Raw genomic sequence first — 15,314 nt, forward strand, 5'->3', positions numbered from 1 at the left:
AAAGGAATGTATTTATTTCTGGGTAACTGATCAAGTTGAAAATTACAGCTAAAGATATATATTCAAATGATAAAGCTTTGTATATTAAACATGCTTCTAAAAGCTTTAGCTTTTAGTTTTCTAATTTTCTTGCAAGTAATATACTGAAAGTAATTCTTTTGTTCATTATTTTAGGAAGCTTTCAAAGCAGTGGAGGATATTCATGGGCTATTCTCCTTGTCTAAGAAACCACCCAAACCCCAGCTGATGGCAAATTACTATCACAAAGTTTCCACTGTCTTCTGGAAATCAGGAAATGCTCTTTTCCATGCATCCACACTTCACCGACTGTACCACCTGTCAAGAGAAATGCGAAAGAATCTCACACAAGAGGAGATGCAGAGGTGGGGAGACATGCTTTTCACTTAGCTTCTGGTTTTAATCACTTATGTACAAATTAATTCAATTTAGCCTGTCATAAGAAGCAGATGGAATGTGTATTTGAGAGGGTGGCATCAGATACTGGACAGCTTTGCTTAAAGGGATAAGTAAAGAATGTCCCAATAATAAGGGCAAGAAGGACATTCAACAAATCTTGTAATGAAGGTGAGCATTGGGACCTCCTGTGTGTTATTACCATATTGGCCACAGACTGAGACCCTGAGCAAGTCACCAAACCTCTGTCTTGCCTCCATTTGTGAAATGGTGAAATACTTACTTCACATGACTTAATTATTGTTAGTAAAGTTTTGAATGAAAGATACTATGTAAATGTACATTATTAAGGCATACAATAGAATTGGTGCTGAGTGTGACCTTGAAAAGGCTTTTGAGGCATGCTGGTGCATTCAGTGAGCAGCAGTTAACTATCCATGGCTGATCTCTGGAGTTTGTAAAGCTGCAACATTCACCTACAAACCCTTGTCAATTCAAAAATGGTGGGAAGGTACAATTTAAGGAAGATGTTTACGTTCCACTTAAATGTACTTATCTGGGAATTCAGCACATATTTCAAATTTTTAATATCACTGTCTACAGTAATATATTCAAGTTAGACTTATTTTGAATTTTTTTTAAATTATCGCATCAAATTAATCTTATGGAGCTGTCAGTAGCTATTCCATAGCTTGGGGGCTTTGTGATTGTACTGGAAGCAGGACTAAGATGGCTCTGGCTACCAGCCCTTTACTGGATATTCTTTAATTTTTTTTATTCTATTTTATTTTATTTGGAGAGGAGGATTTTTTTTTAAAGGAAGCTGCGTAATAAAGGGCTGATATCAACTAAGTTATCCCCTCTAGAAATTAAGAAGCACTCAGAATTAGTCTGAACACTGAAATACTAAGATATCTTGTTTTCTGGTGTTGCTTGCATTTTGATATGGCGTAGTTATTGAAAGAATAAATCATTCACCCCTGAGCTTTTACACTGATTGGATGCTTCTGTTTTACAACTGAAGTGTGTGCAAAAAAACCCAACAAAACACACACACAAAGATTTCTATTTTATAATTCATCTTTTGTGATTGTACTTTAACAACAGGATGTCAACCCGAGTCCTTTTGGCTACTCTGTCAATTCCTATAACTCCTGAGCGAACTGATATTGCTCGTCTTCTGGATATGGATGGTATCATCGTTGAAAAGCAGCGACGTCTGGCCACGCTGCTGGGCCTCCAGGCCCCACCTACACGTATCAGTCTTATTAATGACATGGTAAATAATTGTGTTTGAGTGAAAGATTTTATATTTAATCTGTAGTTTCCCTCAAAAGCTGTTATAGTTAGATATGGTGCTGCAATTCAAAATATTCCAGTAAATTTAAAAAGTCCATTAAAGTAAAAGAATTCAACATGATCAACTGTGAAGATGTTTATAATTTAACTGTGCAGTAATACACTTTCTTCTGATGTGCTAGAAAGTCAGGCTAAAGTAGTCCCTCTCCTTTGTCTGTATTTCTGTCTCCATTTGAAAAACAACATGGATAGACTAAAATCCTAACTCTGTGTCTTTGTATCCAGTGAAAATTAATGTTCCAATATAGTGATAAATATTGTCCATTTTGAGACAAAAGCAAACCAGAAACCTGCTGTGAATGATCCTGCAATGGCTTTGGAGGGGGTGGAGACCAGGAACTTTCATTTTTTTTTTCCTTTTGATTTACCATATTGAAATTGGCGGATAATTAATTAGATTAGATGTTTTAATATTATATTTTCAATGTGTATCAAGGTAAGATTAGTACATTAAGCTGAATGAAGGTTTACAAGGACCTAGGCCGGGGGGGGCAAACTACGGCTCGGGGGCCGCATCCGGCCCTCCTGACGTTTTAATCCAGTTTTCGAGCGCTCCCGCCAGGGAGCAGCAGCATGCCTGCCTCCAGCTCCTACGTGTAGGGGCATCCAGGGGGCTCCACATGCTGCTCCCACCCCAGGTGCCTCCCCCGCAGCTTGCAGCATCACCCCAGAGCCCGCACCCTCTCCCCAACCCCCAATTTTGTGAGCATTCATGGCCCGCCATACAATTTCCATACCCAGATGTGGTCCTCAGGCCAAAAAGTTTGCCCATCCCTGACCTAGGCAGTTAGGAAAACTTGCCCTTGTTTGATTTGAGAGAAGGTTAGTGAGATATAAATTGTCTTCTGGTGATACCTTCCTAGTCTTCATGAAAAAAATAGCTTTCCTTGAAATCAGTTACATGCATTAAAAAGTGTTACTTCTTGTTACCTCTCACAATTTAAGCATTTTTGTTTGTGTCTAGCAATTTTTTTTGCCACTTTTAATTTTAGAACTTTGGGAATTTACCAATAGGCTGTAATATGTGCATCTTTAGTTCAGATCCACTCCTGAATATACTCATGCAGGGACTGTTTTCATTTGTGTCTAGGAAGTGCCTAACATGCCGTGCACGCTAACCCAATCAAAATACTTTTCATAGACTAGATTATTTTGTTTTTCTCTGTTCTGACATTTGCAACTGAAAACGACATTCCATAAATTCTGTGCTCTAATTTAAATAAATTATCATATTTTTGATTGATCAAAATGGTTTTAATTAAAGCATAATGAATTAAGCATTTCATTGGCTTTGTTTAATTTCTTAGTTACAAAGTTGCAGAGTGTAATTATTGTTATCTTAAGCAAGTATTTTTTTCTTCCATTATGTTGACTCTAGGTGAGGTTTAATGTAGTGCAGCATGTTGTTCCGGAGGTAAAGGAACTTTACAATTGGCTTGAAGTAGATTTCCACCCACTAAAGCTATGTGATCGTGTAACCAAGGTAAGTCCTGTAGGAGTATATAGAGACACATGAGTCTGGGCAGATATTAGCAGTTAGTGAGGTTGGATTGTCAGTTTTTTGGGTCAGGGACTTCATTTGGCCCGTTTTCATTATTGTTGTGTTTACATTATACACTGCTGTGTATGTTGCTATATAAATAGCATATAACATTCTTTTCAAAAGCATTTTTGACCTGCCATATCCGTTGGCACCACTTAAAGTGCTCGTACAAGGAGATATAGTTTTGGAGCAACCTTGAAATTCTTGTTCTCTGGGCTGGTGAAGGTGATATTGGGGAGGCAGTTGAGCTAAGCTTTTGTTGGTTGACACAGTCTTAGTCTCACCCTCTTCTGGAAAGCTACTGAAATGGTTGTATGGGATAGGGAAAAACTGCAAAAGCCATCTGCATTTACTTTTAAGCCAGAGTGAGAGTAAAGTAAGCACTGTAAATTTGGTCCACTGAATTTTTCTAAATTCCACAACTGGTGAAGTACATTATATTGCCTTTGTGTCTGTAAGAACAGGAATATTTAATCTAAACAGTGAAGGTAAATACACAATGTGGTTAATATGGCCAGTGCTGTCAGTCACATTCCAACAAAATCTAGATCTCCATTTTGTAAAAAAACAGTAGTGTGTTTATCAAAAGATTTGCATCAGTAATAAATTTATAATTAGGCAGTGCTTTGCTTCATGAATTCTAAAGTGGCGTTATTTTGGAAAGTTTGTTTAACTTGAAATTTGAAGAGTATTTTGGGGCTCTCAGATGAAATAGATATTGTAACTTTCTGGTCATTGTGACAGGTTCTAAACTGGGTGAGAGATCAAGTTGAAAAGGAACCTGAATTGCAGCTGTATGTCCCACATCTGCAAAACAACACCATCCTTCGTCTTCTGCAGCAGGTATGATTTTATATATAAAAATAAATAAAAGTAATTGAATGTGCACAGAGATGACTGAGTTTGAGAATCTTTTGGAAGATTCTGAAGCCCAAAACGTAACATTTTATTTCATGGCCTAAGTAAAAATTTGCCATTGAATGTAATGCTCTTACTATGACTTTGAGACAGTCTTTTTTTCCCCATCCATATAACCCGTCCTTCCTGTCTTATACTGCTTTGTTAAACACAACTGTAGCTGCTAACTATTTTAAATAATAGCTGTATACGCTGGTGTAGGATTTTATCTAGACTTATTTGTTCCTTTATTTAGCTTTTCAGTCTTGCCTTATATCTGTTCAATCCTTTGTTTCCTTGTAGTTAATTTGAAAAAAGCTTATTTTGTCAAATGCACATTTCATTGACCTGAACCCATTTCAGTGGTGAGCAGTGTTATTTCTGATGTGCCAGACAACAGCTGAAGGTTAATTAGCAGCGTTGCTGTATATAGTTATTGCTGCCAGTCTCCTTCAGACAAAGAACCTAGTCAGGAAAGGTTTCAGAGTAACAGCCGTGTTAGTCTGTATTCGCAAAAAGAAAAGGAGTACGTGTGGCACCTTAGAGACTAACCAATTTATTTGAGCATAAGCTTTCGTGAGCTAGAGCTCACTTCATCGGATGCATACTGTATGCATCTGATGAAGTGAGCTGTAGCTCACGAAAGCTTATGCTCAAATAAATTGGTTAGTCTCTAAGGTGCCACAAGTACTCCTTTTCTAGTCAGGAAAGTCACTTGATCCTAGATTAAGATTAAATAAAATGTTGGAAGAAAATGTTGAAGTGTTGGTAAAATATGAATAATAATTAAACACATCTTCGTTAACCTGTTGCCCAACTGTCAATTAATCAGGCTAACTTTACAGCATGTGCGATAGTTTTAGCTTCTGTTAACCTGATTTTTAATGGGAAGAAAACTGAATATTCATATATTATGCAGGTTGCGCAGATTTATCAGACCATCGACTTTTCTCGTTTAACTACCTTGGTTCCTTTTGTTGATGCTTTCCAATTAGAGCGTGCTATTGTCGATGCAGCCAGACATTGTGACTTGCAAGTAAGTGCCATAAAAAGACTACTGTAAAAGTGTGTGTGTGTGTATTTATAGCTTCCTGATACCTGGTCAAGCTCAGGGGTCAGGTAAAAAGTAGCAGGTTGACACTCAACCCAGATAATAGAGAGTTGATGCTGATGAACAGGGAAGGAGCAAATTGAGGATGTGATCTCTTTTTGATACATTAATTTGTTGCTGTTTTTATGTTCTTAAGTTGTGTAGCCCACTTGCAGTAGTGAAGAGGAATTCAGTATGTAAATACAATAAATACATTTCAGCGAAACTTGTTTAAGTGACTGTCCAAGGGATCAGCAAAAACAGATTGTCTAATACAGAAAGTCCTTCACCAAAAGTCTAACAAAAAGTACTGGAAACTTTGGTAACGCTCCAAAGTAATCACTTAGGACCACTTCCAAAAAGCTATACTTGGTACACACTTTGTCCACCTGTAGGTATGATATAAAGCAGCAAATAGCATGAGACATTTTAACTTCTGCTGTAGATAACAGATGTATTGCCAGTGGAAGTCAAGTATATACTTACTAATAAACATTAACCTGAGCTGTAGCCTGCACTTCCATATTTTTGCATATGATCATGAAGAAACAAACTGTTCTTATTTCAGAGCACTTCACATCTGTTCATTTGATTTAGGGAAGACATTGAGTCTAGTTAGTACCTAAAATAAAACACTTGCAATTGAAGGCCTCATTGAAGTCACTGGCAAAGCTTCTAGTGGCTACATTGGGATCAGGCTTTCACTCTAGGTGTCTACTGCCAAGTTTAAGTGGAATGAAGTAGGGCAAGTTATCTGTCTGTAATGAAGGGACAGTAGCAAGAACTATTCATGTAGTTGGTTTTCACCTCATGCAGTGTTCCTTATATTGAATCATTGAATGACTCTGTCTTATAGCCATGCTTCTGTACTTATCTTTATTCAGACTTTGTAGAGTCACTTTTTTACGGGGGTGAGCTTTTTTACAAGCCATTTTGTTCTGTTGAATATAGGCCAGATGTAGCAACCGTTTTGTTCCTTAATTCTTCAAACATCATTTCCAATGTCTAGGGCAGTTGTTTTTTTAAAAAGTAACTTACGCTTAGAGCTTGTCTACATGCTGAAGTTGCACCATTTTTTAACTTAACTTGATTTAAAACAAATTTAGTTAAACTTGTGCAAATGCCTTTGTGGACAAACTTCTGTTTTAAAATTGATTGCATTGTTTCACCTTGCATCTGTAAATTTAAGCCAAATTTAAACCTGTTTAAGAAGGATCACATGCATTTGCGCCACATTAACTCAATAAGTTTAAAATCACATGACCAGTTAAATTGATGCATCTTTGTGTGTTGACCTGGCCTCGGAGGCACAATCAACTTAAAACCACAGTTGCGGCAATGCAGTGGTTATTTATGGCAGTAGAATTGTATTTACCTGTTACGAGTACCACCTAAGTTACTATAGCTGAAAGAAATAATTATTTTTTCAGTTTTTGTATATTTTATAGTACTTTGTGTGTAGTCAATTTTACGGTTTCCTGTGTATTGTCATTTGCCCAGCTATGGGTCACTGGCACAACAATGAAGAGAGAGACATTATTTAAATGTAATAATTAAAAAAGAAAAAAAAAAGATTTTTTTAAAACCACAATGAGGAAGCTGGCTTCAGATACTGGTCACTACTTTTAACTCACTTATTGAAACTGACTATATTTCAAATTGATGTCTCATTTTAAATATTCAGTGGTGCCCTAATTCTGATATTCTGAATCTTTTTTCAATGTATTTTGTAAAGGTTCGCCTTGATCATACTTCTCGAACGCTGAGCTTCGGATCAGATTTAAATTATTCAACTCGGGAAGATGCACCGCTTGGCCCTCAGCTGCAAAGTATGCCTTCTGAGCAAATTAGAAATCAGCTGACTGCTATGTCCTCTGCTCTCGCTAAGGCTCTTGAAGTGATTAAACCACCAAACGTAGTGGTAAGTATTTTTAAGTTTTTGAAATTTTTGTTGGGGGAAAAAAAAAATCTCAACGTTCCGTGAAGGGAATTGTGTCTGTCTCTTGAATTTCTTCTGTTCAACTTTTTCTTGCCTAGTCAAATGCACATTTCATTGACCTGCTCTCATTGCATTGCTGAGCAGTGTTATTTCTGATGTGCTAAACAAACAGGTGAAGGTTAATTAGCAGCATGACTATATGTAGTTACTGTTGCCAGTCCCCTTCAGACAAAACAACTGATCAGGAAGGTCAGTGTGTACAAATTTAATGTAGTAGTAAAATGATTATTAGTGGCAGATGGCTAAATGTGTCTTAGCATCCTTTTGTCCTCTCAGTTACATGAATCTCACCCTTCTAATTCCACTAGCTTTTTTGGATTGGTCAGATCCACTTGTTTTGAAGCTGTCGGTGTCTTTGTAAATATTAATAGTTTGTTTAGTTTTCTGTGGCACAGGAAAACCATTTGACTGTCTATAGATAGTTAAATAAATTAATGGGCACCTCTAGGGTTTGAGTGGCCCAAAGCTTGGTCGTTGCATTTTTTTTTTTTACAGTAATACTTTGCTCAGTCTTTCTCTTTTTTATTGATATTATTACTGTTCTAGAGCATTGTGCCTACTGTTGTTTTTAATACCCTCAAGTTGTAATGATGAGCTGTATTTGTATACTTTTGAATTAAGTAAAAATATAAGCTAATAAAGTGATATTTTGTCAACTTTATATTTCTTAAATTTTAGAATTTAAGGAATAGATAGTTTGTCAGATTGAATTATGTTATTGGTCTGTTTGGTAATGTCTTCATTTGGCAGTAGTAAGTTATTGACACTTCTGAGGGAAGCCAAAAATTCCATGATGCATCCAACCAGTTAGTATGTGGCCATGTAATTAAAGACTGTATCACCATGTATACATATGAGAGGGTAGAATTAAGATTGCCTGGGCAGCCTTTATTCTGTGGCATATACTTGCTTCTGAGTGCTTAATTTTACAACCTTAAGATTCTTTTACTTCTTTTTTTGGCATATAATTAAAGATATAGGATCCTGATTTATCTCCTCTTCCTGGAGGACTTTGTCAGTGTAAAGGACCTGGAATGTCACCTCATAGCTGAAGCTAGAAACCTGACATAAGAGTTTCCCTGCTTTGGAACCAACTCCCCTTCAGTTGGGGCTAATAGTTGCATGTTGGATTTCAACCTCCATCTGTGATGTCACTCTTCAGGTTCTCCAGGAAAAAGTGGTGTTTCAGAGCCTGATCTCTCAAATACTTTTTTTGGTGGAGCGAGATCTTTGAGTTAATCTTTACCTATCATAAAGGAACAAAAAAGGGCAAACTTTTTTTTTGTTTTGCAGATGCATTTTGAGAGTGGATATTTAAAATCATAAAAATATAGGGATGGAAGGGACCTCAAGAGGTCATATAGTCCAGCCCTCTGAACTGAGGCAGGAGCAAGTATACCTAGACTAGCCCCGAAAGGTATTTGTCCAGCCTGTTCTTAAAAACCTTCAGTGAAGGGGATTCCATGTTCCAGTGTTTAACTATCAGAAAATTTCTCCTAATATCTACCATAAATCTCACTTGCTGCAGATTAAGCTTTCATCTTCGGTGGGCATGGAAAATAATTGATCGCCATCCTCTCTATAACAGTCCTTACCATATTTTAAGACTATTATCAATATCCTTTTAATCTTCTTTTCTCAAGACTAAACATTCCCAATTTTTTTAATCCTTCTTTATAGGTTATGTTTTCTAAACCTTTTACAATTTTTTTATTGCTGTCATCTGGACTCTCTCTAATATGTTCACATCTTTTCTAAAGTGTGGTGCCCAAAACTGGACACACTGCTCGAGCTGAGGCCTCACCAGTGGGGACAGTTACCTTCTGTATCTTGCATATGACACTCCTGTTAATGCATTCCAGAATATTAGCTTTTTTTGCAACTATATTACATTGCTGAATCCTGTTCAATTTGTGATCCACTATAACCCATGACCTTCTTCAATAGGTCTAGTGCTTAGCAAGTTTTCCCCATTTTTTTAGTTGTCCATTTGATTTTTCCCTTCCCAAGTATAGTATTTCGCATGTCTTTGTGGAATTTCCTCTTGTTGATTTCAGACCAATTCTCTAATTTGTGGAGGTTGTTTTGAGTTCTAATCCTGTTCTTCAAAGTACTTGCAACCCTTCTCATCTTGGTGTTATCTGCAGATTTCATGAGCACACACTCTATTATCTAAGTCATTAATGAAAATATTGAATAGTACTGACCCAGGATAGACCCCTGCAGAACCTCACTAGATACAACCCCCCCCCCAGTTTTACAGCAAACCACTGATAACTGCTCTTCGAGTACTGTCTTTCATCAAGTATTATACCCCCTTATTGTAATTTCATTTAGATCCTGTTTCCCCAGTTTGTTTCTCAGTATGTAAAGTAACAATATGTATTGAGTGAGCACTAAGTCATCTTTAGATTTTTACATTACATTCAGAGTAATCATTTTATACATGCAGTGTTTCAGCCTTGAGTAGACTTCTAGATAAATTATTTAGAGGTGACTACCTGCATGATTAAGCACTACTACTGATTGTCATATTGGCTGTTCACAAAGCTTTCTTAGGTCTGGGTCCAAAGCCTAGTTAAGTAAATAGGGCTCTTCCCAGTGATTTCAGTGGGCATTGAATTGAGCCTTCTAACTTTAAATTCTTAGTAGCCTTTGGTAACTGATTTATTGTACAGCAGGGGAGAAACAGAACCCTACAGGGTTAATTTCTGAAAGATATTTAACACATTTTCTGTTTCCATGTTTGTTCTATTGATGTGTTTAGACTTACTAAATGTTCACATTCAACATGTTTGACTTTACAAGCATTTAGTGAAAATGCCAATTATTTTTTAGGTGATAAGTTTGGAAAGCGCACTAGATTTGAGATTGGCTTTTACATTCTATTCTTTAAATTGCTGTTCTTTGTTAGAGACAACTTGATCAACATATAACGATGTCTAGTAGATATTATGGTTGTACACAAGGCCATGCTTATGTATATTTTTATATATAATTATTCACCGTGTTTGACCCAGATATAGGCACATTACACAGTCAATATTTTTAAAGAGACCCAAGTATTATGACCCACTAGCTAGACCCATATTTATGTAGTGGAAGTTTAAAATAACTTTTCAATTATAATAGTGTTTAATGTGTACTTTTATTTTTAGCAGTCTCAAAAGGTTGCCAATCTTTATCAAATGATAAATGTTTTCTCCATAGGGACAGAAGTCCTTTAACAATGTGTACAAGTTACAGTATTACTCCCTTTTGTAGCATAATCTTAATATTTCAGCCATGATCTATCAAGAATTTCCATCTATATAAGTATAATGTAAGCAATAACACAGTATTCCAGGGTGTATGCTCAACAGTCTTATGAGTGCATATTGTGTAATGCAAGTTACCCAGTACTCATGTTGGCTGAACAAATCCTGAAATGTTGTACTTAAACCGTTTCTTTATAATCCTTTAAATAATGTTTTCCAAGTAATATAGTTTTGTTATGATGTTGGACAACAGGCTGTGGACCAGTTATTATGAACGGGCCTAATCTGGCCCACAGTTTAAACTTTTGCTTGACTTGAAGGTGCAGTCAGCTAACTAGACATGTAAATGCCTGCTATTGTACCTGCAGAAATTGAGAAATGCAGAGTTCTGATTTTAAAATCAAGCCCCCTTTGTGGTTACAGTTGCAAGCTTGGGAAGCTGTAAACCAAGTAGACTTTTTTTTTTTAAATGTTACATGCAGAACTTCGCTACTGTATCAACACACTCTGTAACTGTGTCAAATTCACTGCTGTGCATATGGGTGACATTTTTAAAATTCTCCTTAAGCCTTTCCTCCCTTCCCACTTTCTTCCACTTACTCCTGTTGCCTTCTCCCCCTTTAGCAGCACATATAAATGCCTTCAGAGAAATCTGTTAGTCCTTAAGGTGCTACCGGACTCCTCCTTGTTTTCAAATAAATGTATGTGCTGCTTCTCTTTGATCTCTTTGTAAAGCTTTGCAGTGGCTGATTAGCTAAGGTGTGGTGGTGGGGAACGGATGGTGAGTAAAGAAAAAGTGGCAGAAGATACTTAAAAGGACACAATCAATGTGAACCCTAGTTATTTTTTATAAATGAATTTAAAATAGTCTCAGATACTGTGCTTGCTTCTGAGTCATCCTGTCAATTTTTGACAGGTTTCAGAGTAACAGCCGTGTTAGTCTGTATTCACAAAAAGAAAAGGAGTACTTGTGGCATCTTAGAGACTAACCAGTTTATTTGAGCATAAGCTTTCGTGAGCTACAGCTCACTTCATCGGATGCATACTGTGGAAACTGCCAATTTTTGTGATCTTATAACTTTCTCTCCCCTGTTGCTGTATAAAAGATCCATAGAAATATGGAAAAACGATTAAATGATTGTATAGGTGAAACTGGCTATACATAAAGTGCTATTTAGTACATAAAAACAAACTGAAAAGTGTTCTTTTTTCATCTCTCAGTTGTAGAATCATAACTGTTGTTACAAGCATATGTAAAATATTTTTAAGGAAGTTCAAAAATTTCACACCTAGGACACGCTTCGTAAAGTGTTGATCTGATACTATGGAATGCTTAACATGTTTAGCTTTTGTGCATGTGAGTAATCACTTTTAGACTACTACTCGTATATGTTTATACGATTGGGAACCATGCTTTCAGTTTCAGTAAAGTTTTTCATGCAGTTCCCAAATATAGGAAATAAGATGACTTTGAGTTGTCTGTTTTATGATGTTTCACTTTCCCATGACTTGGAAATTTTAAAGGGATGCTAATCAATTTGCTGTCCTGTTCTTTATTTGCATTCAGCAAGAGAAGGAAGAACAACATCAGTTGGCTGTCACTGCTTACTTAAAAAATTCAAGGAAAGAGCATCAGCGTATCCTTGCTCGTCGTCAAACAATAGAGGAGAGAAAGGAGCGTCTTGAAAGTCTAAACATTCAGCGTGAGAAAGAAGAGTTGGAACAGCGTGAAGCTGAACTTCAAAAAGTTCGTAAAGCTGAAGAAGAGAGACTGCGCCAGGAGGCAAAAGAGAGAGAGAAGGAGCGTATTCTGCAAGAACATGAGCAAATCAAAAAGAAAACTGTTCGTGAACGTTTGGAGCAGATTAAGAAGACTGAACTGGGAGCCAAGGCATTCAAAGATATTGATATTGAGGTAAGCAACTTATTACTGGAATATTGAATTTATTCTAGATTCCTGTACTGTTACTCAGCTGCCTAAATTTCATATTCTCCACTTGTTTTGTTTTTATGTCAGTAAGACATTCCTAAAACGATGAGACTACCAATTTGGGCAATTTAAATATTTGATTTGTTCGATCATTGGGATAGGAGCTATTTACATGTAGGAAAGAAGTCCAGCCGTTTGAGAGGGGGCTGAAGATTTCTATCATCTCGATCAGTGGTCTCCAAAGTGGGGTGCGTGCACCAGACCATCCCTGGGGGTGCGCGGCAGGAGGAGTGCTGCCAGCACGGCTGGACCTTTGATTCTTCGGCGGCACGCAGGCAGCAGCTCAGCTCTCCCCACTCTGTCTTCAGGGGCACGCTGGTGGCAGCTCTTTTTTTTTTTGCTTCCCTGGGGTGTGCGATCCAAAAATTTGGAGACCACTGATCTAGATACCTACCTAGGAATAAAACATGAAATAGACATCCAAATTGTACCGGTGACAACTGGACTATATCTTAGTTAGAATTCGGATAAAAATCCATGAGATGTCTTCAGAGTAGAATGCAGGTTACACAACAGACATTAACAGGAGCCTAAAAATGTTCAGAAAGTCAACTAGTTTGAAAGTTAAATCAGAAATTGCAAAAAAGTTAAAGTAAACAGAGGAAACTGCATTCATGCCAGGAAACAACTATTTGCTTTCTGTGCTGTTTATTAACTTTAATATCTGATTGTAGGATCTTGAAGAATTGGACCCTGACTTCATCATGGCTAAACAGGTTGAACAGCTGGAGAAAGAAAAGAAGGAACTCCAAGAACGTCTGAAGAATCAGGAAAAGAAGGTATATAAAGCAATAAGAGTATGGGCTTGGCTCTGTAGAAATTTACACAGGTTTAGTTAAACTATTGTGAACCCCTGTGTGGATGTACTTTTATATTGATTCTAAAACAATATCAGTTTACCTTGCTGCCGTAGAGATATGGTAGCAAGCTGAATTCATATAAGCCAGGTTTTAATTCATTTGAGTCTCTACACACAAATCTGCACCAATTTAACTAAATTGGTTTAAAATCACACCTTGGATTAAACTGGTGCAACTTTGCATGTTTCAAGGATGAATATGCTGGGAATGCTGAGGTAGCAAATATATTGGGTGAAATAGAAATATTTTTTTAGCGTACCAGATTTGGTCTTTATTTTATACAGTATAGATATAATATGTTTGGTTTTCTATATTTAGATTGACTATTTTGAAAGAGCAAAGCGCTTGGAAGAAATTCCTCTGATAAAGACTGCTTATGAGGAACAAAGAATCCGAGACATGGACCTGTGGGAACAGCAAGAAGAAGAAAGGGTAAGGATATTTTAATTTCATATAGCAGCATCATTTGTTGCTCGATATAGAAACTAGGTCTGTGCCATATGTATGCTTTCCCTTGTCCAGCTCAGTCCAAGAAGGGGAGATGTGATTTAGTTCATAGGGGATTCTTTCAGTTCCTCATTATTTTCTTCACACTCATGGATAGCAGTGTCTTTTGTCAGTCCAGATAGAGAAAGAGGCAGCTGTCTGATAAGCTGCCTCTGGTTGTGGGTTCTGAGGGTTAAACAACCCCAGGGGATTTGTTGTGCGTTATAAAGACAAATACGTAATGTCTAAAATTTTTAATATTTTTACTTTTGCATATTTGTAGATCACCACAATGCAGCTGGAACGCGAAAAAGCGTTGGAGCATAAGAACAGGATGTCAAGGATGTTGGATGATAAAGACTTATTTGTATCTAGGCTCATGGCAGCACGACAATCAGTTTATCAGGTAAACATCATGGGTTCTTGTTGGAAAAGCATTTCTATAAAGTACAGGACTTAATTTGTGAGGTCAGTGTTCCACTTGAAAAATACAAATGAATTAACAAATGGAGCTAGACAAGATAATGTCTGTTTAAATTACAAAGATGTTGCCCTGCTATCTTTCTGAAACTCTAGGGGAATAAACCTTTCTGACAATCTAGAAGAATTCAAATTTATGTAGTTGACCCTTTAAAAGACAAATGGTGATGGCCACAATGTGACATTGAGCCACAAAACAATTTTGTAATTTGAAAGAGCCATCGTTCTTTCATTGAGTGTTACATTAATGAAGTGTGCATGGGGTGGAGATGTCCACAAGATGATCTGGCAGAGCCTGTCGCTTCCCAGGCACTGTCATTTTAAAATTGCTGTGGCATCTACCACAGTTGCTTACATGGAAAAGTATTATTAAAACATTAGATGTATTTTAGCTGCCTTTTAATGTAGATTAGCGACTGGAAATGAGGGCAAGCCAGCAGCATGTGACCAGTCAGCTTTTCTGGACCACAATTTGGGGTTGCTCATCCGGTTAGAGTAATCTTGAAAATGTTTCTAATCTAAAGAACAGACTTAAATTAACAAAATTCTTGTGGTTCAGTTCTGTCTTGTTAGTTGATTCAGCAGATCACTCATGTTACAGAGGTATCTCTGGTATTTTAGATGTGAGACTAGGTTCGTGACCTGAACAGGTAATACCTAAATTAGATAAATGAAAGGGGAGAAGAGATACAATAGAAATTGTGTGACTGAGTTTCCTGTTCTAGCACTTTGAAAACTTCACTGAATTTCTCTGTGGTGTATTAGAGATGTAGCAGTTTTCCTCCCATAAATATTATGGAATTTAGAAGGGAAAATTATGTCAAAAATATATTGTCTTTAGGGGTTACCACTACAGAGTTTTTTCCTGAGATTTTTAGGGATATGAGAAACTGTTAAACTCAATATTCCGCAAAAGTAGGAATTTAAATTATCTTGTTG

At 36.9% G+C, this 15,314-nt stretch overlaps 1 protein-coding gene across 1 annotated transcript in view; it reads left to right on the plus strand.

The window, feature by feature from the left end:
• EIF3A (eukaryotic translation initiation factor 3 subunit A) overlaps positions 1–15,314 on the plus strand; it is a 49,181-nt gene that overhangs the window by 16,788 nt on the left and 17,079 nt on the right. The window contains exons 6-15 of the mRNA XM_084634866.1: positions 175–383; positions 1,522–1,693; positions 3,152–3,256; positions 4,061–4,159; positions 5,133–5,249; positions 7,039–7,224; positions 12,127–12,474; positions 13,224–13,328; positions 13,728–13,841; positions 14,179–14,301. Coding sequence (XP_084490992.1) covers positions 175–383; positions 1,522–1,693; positions 3,152–3,256; positions 4,061–4,159; positions 5,133–5,249; positions 7,039–7,224; positions 12,127–12,474; positions 13,224–13,328; positions 13,728–13,841; positions 14,179–14,301 — 1,578 coding nt within the window. The remainder of the gene's footprint in view (positions 1–174; positions 384–1,521; positions 1,694–3,151; positions 3,257–4,060; positions 4,160–5,132; positions 5,250–7,038; positions 7,225–12,126; positions 12,475–13,223; positions 13,329–13,727; positions 13,842–14,178; positions 14,302–15,314) is intronic.

This window comes from Lepidochelys olivacea (assembly GCF_965140295.1).
Source record: "Lepidochelys olivacea isolate rLepOli2 genome assembly, chromosome: 7".
Taxonomy (NCBI): Eukaryota; Metazoa; Chordata; order Testudines; family Cheloniidae; genus Lepidochelys; species Lepidochelys olivacea.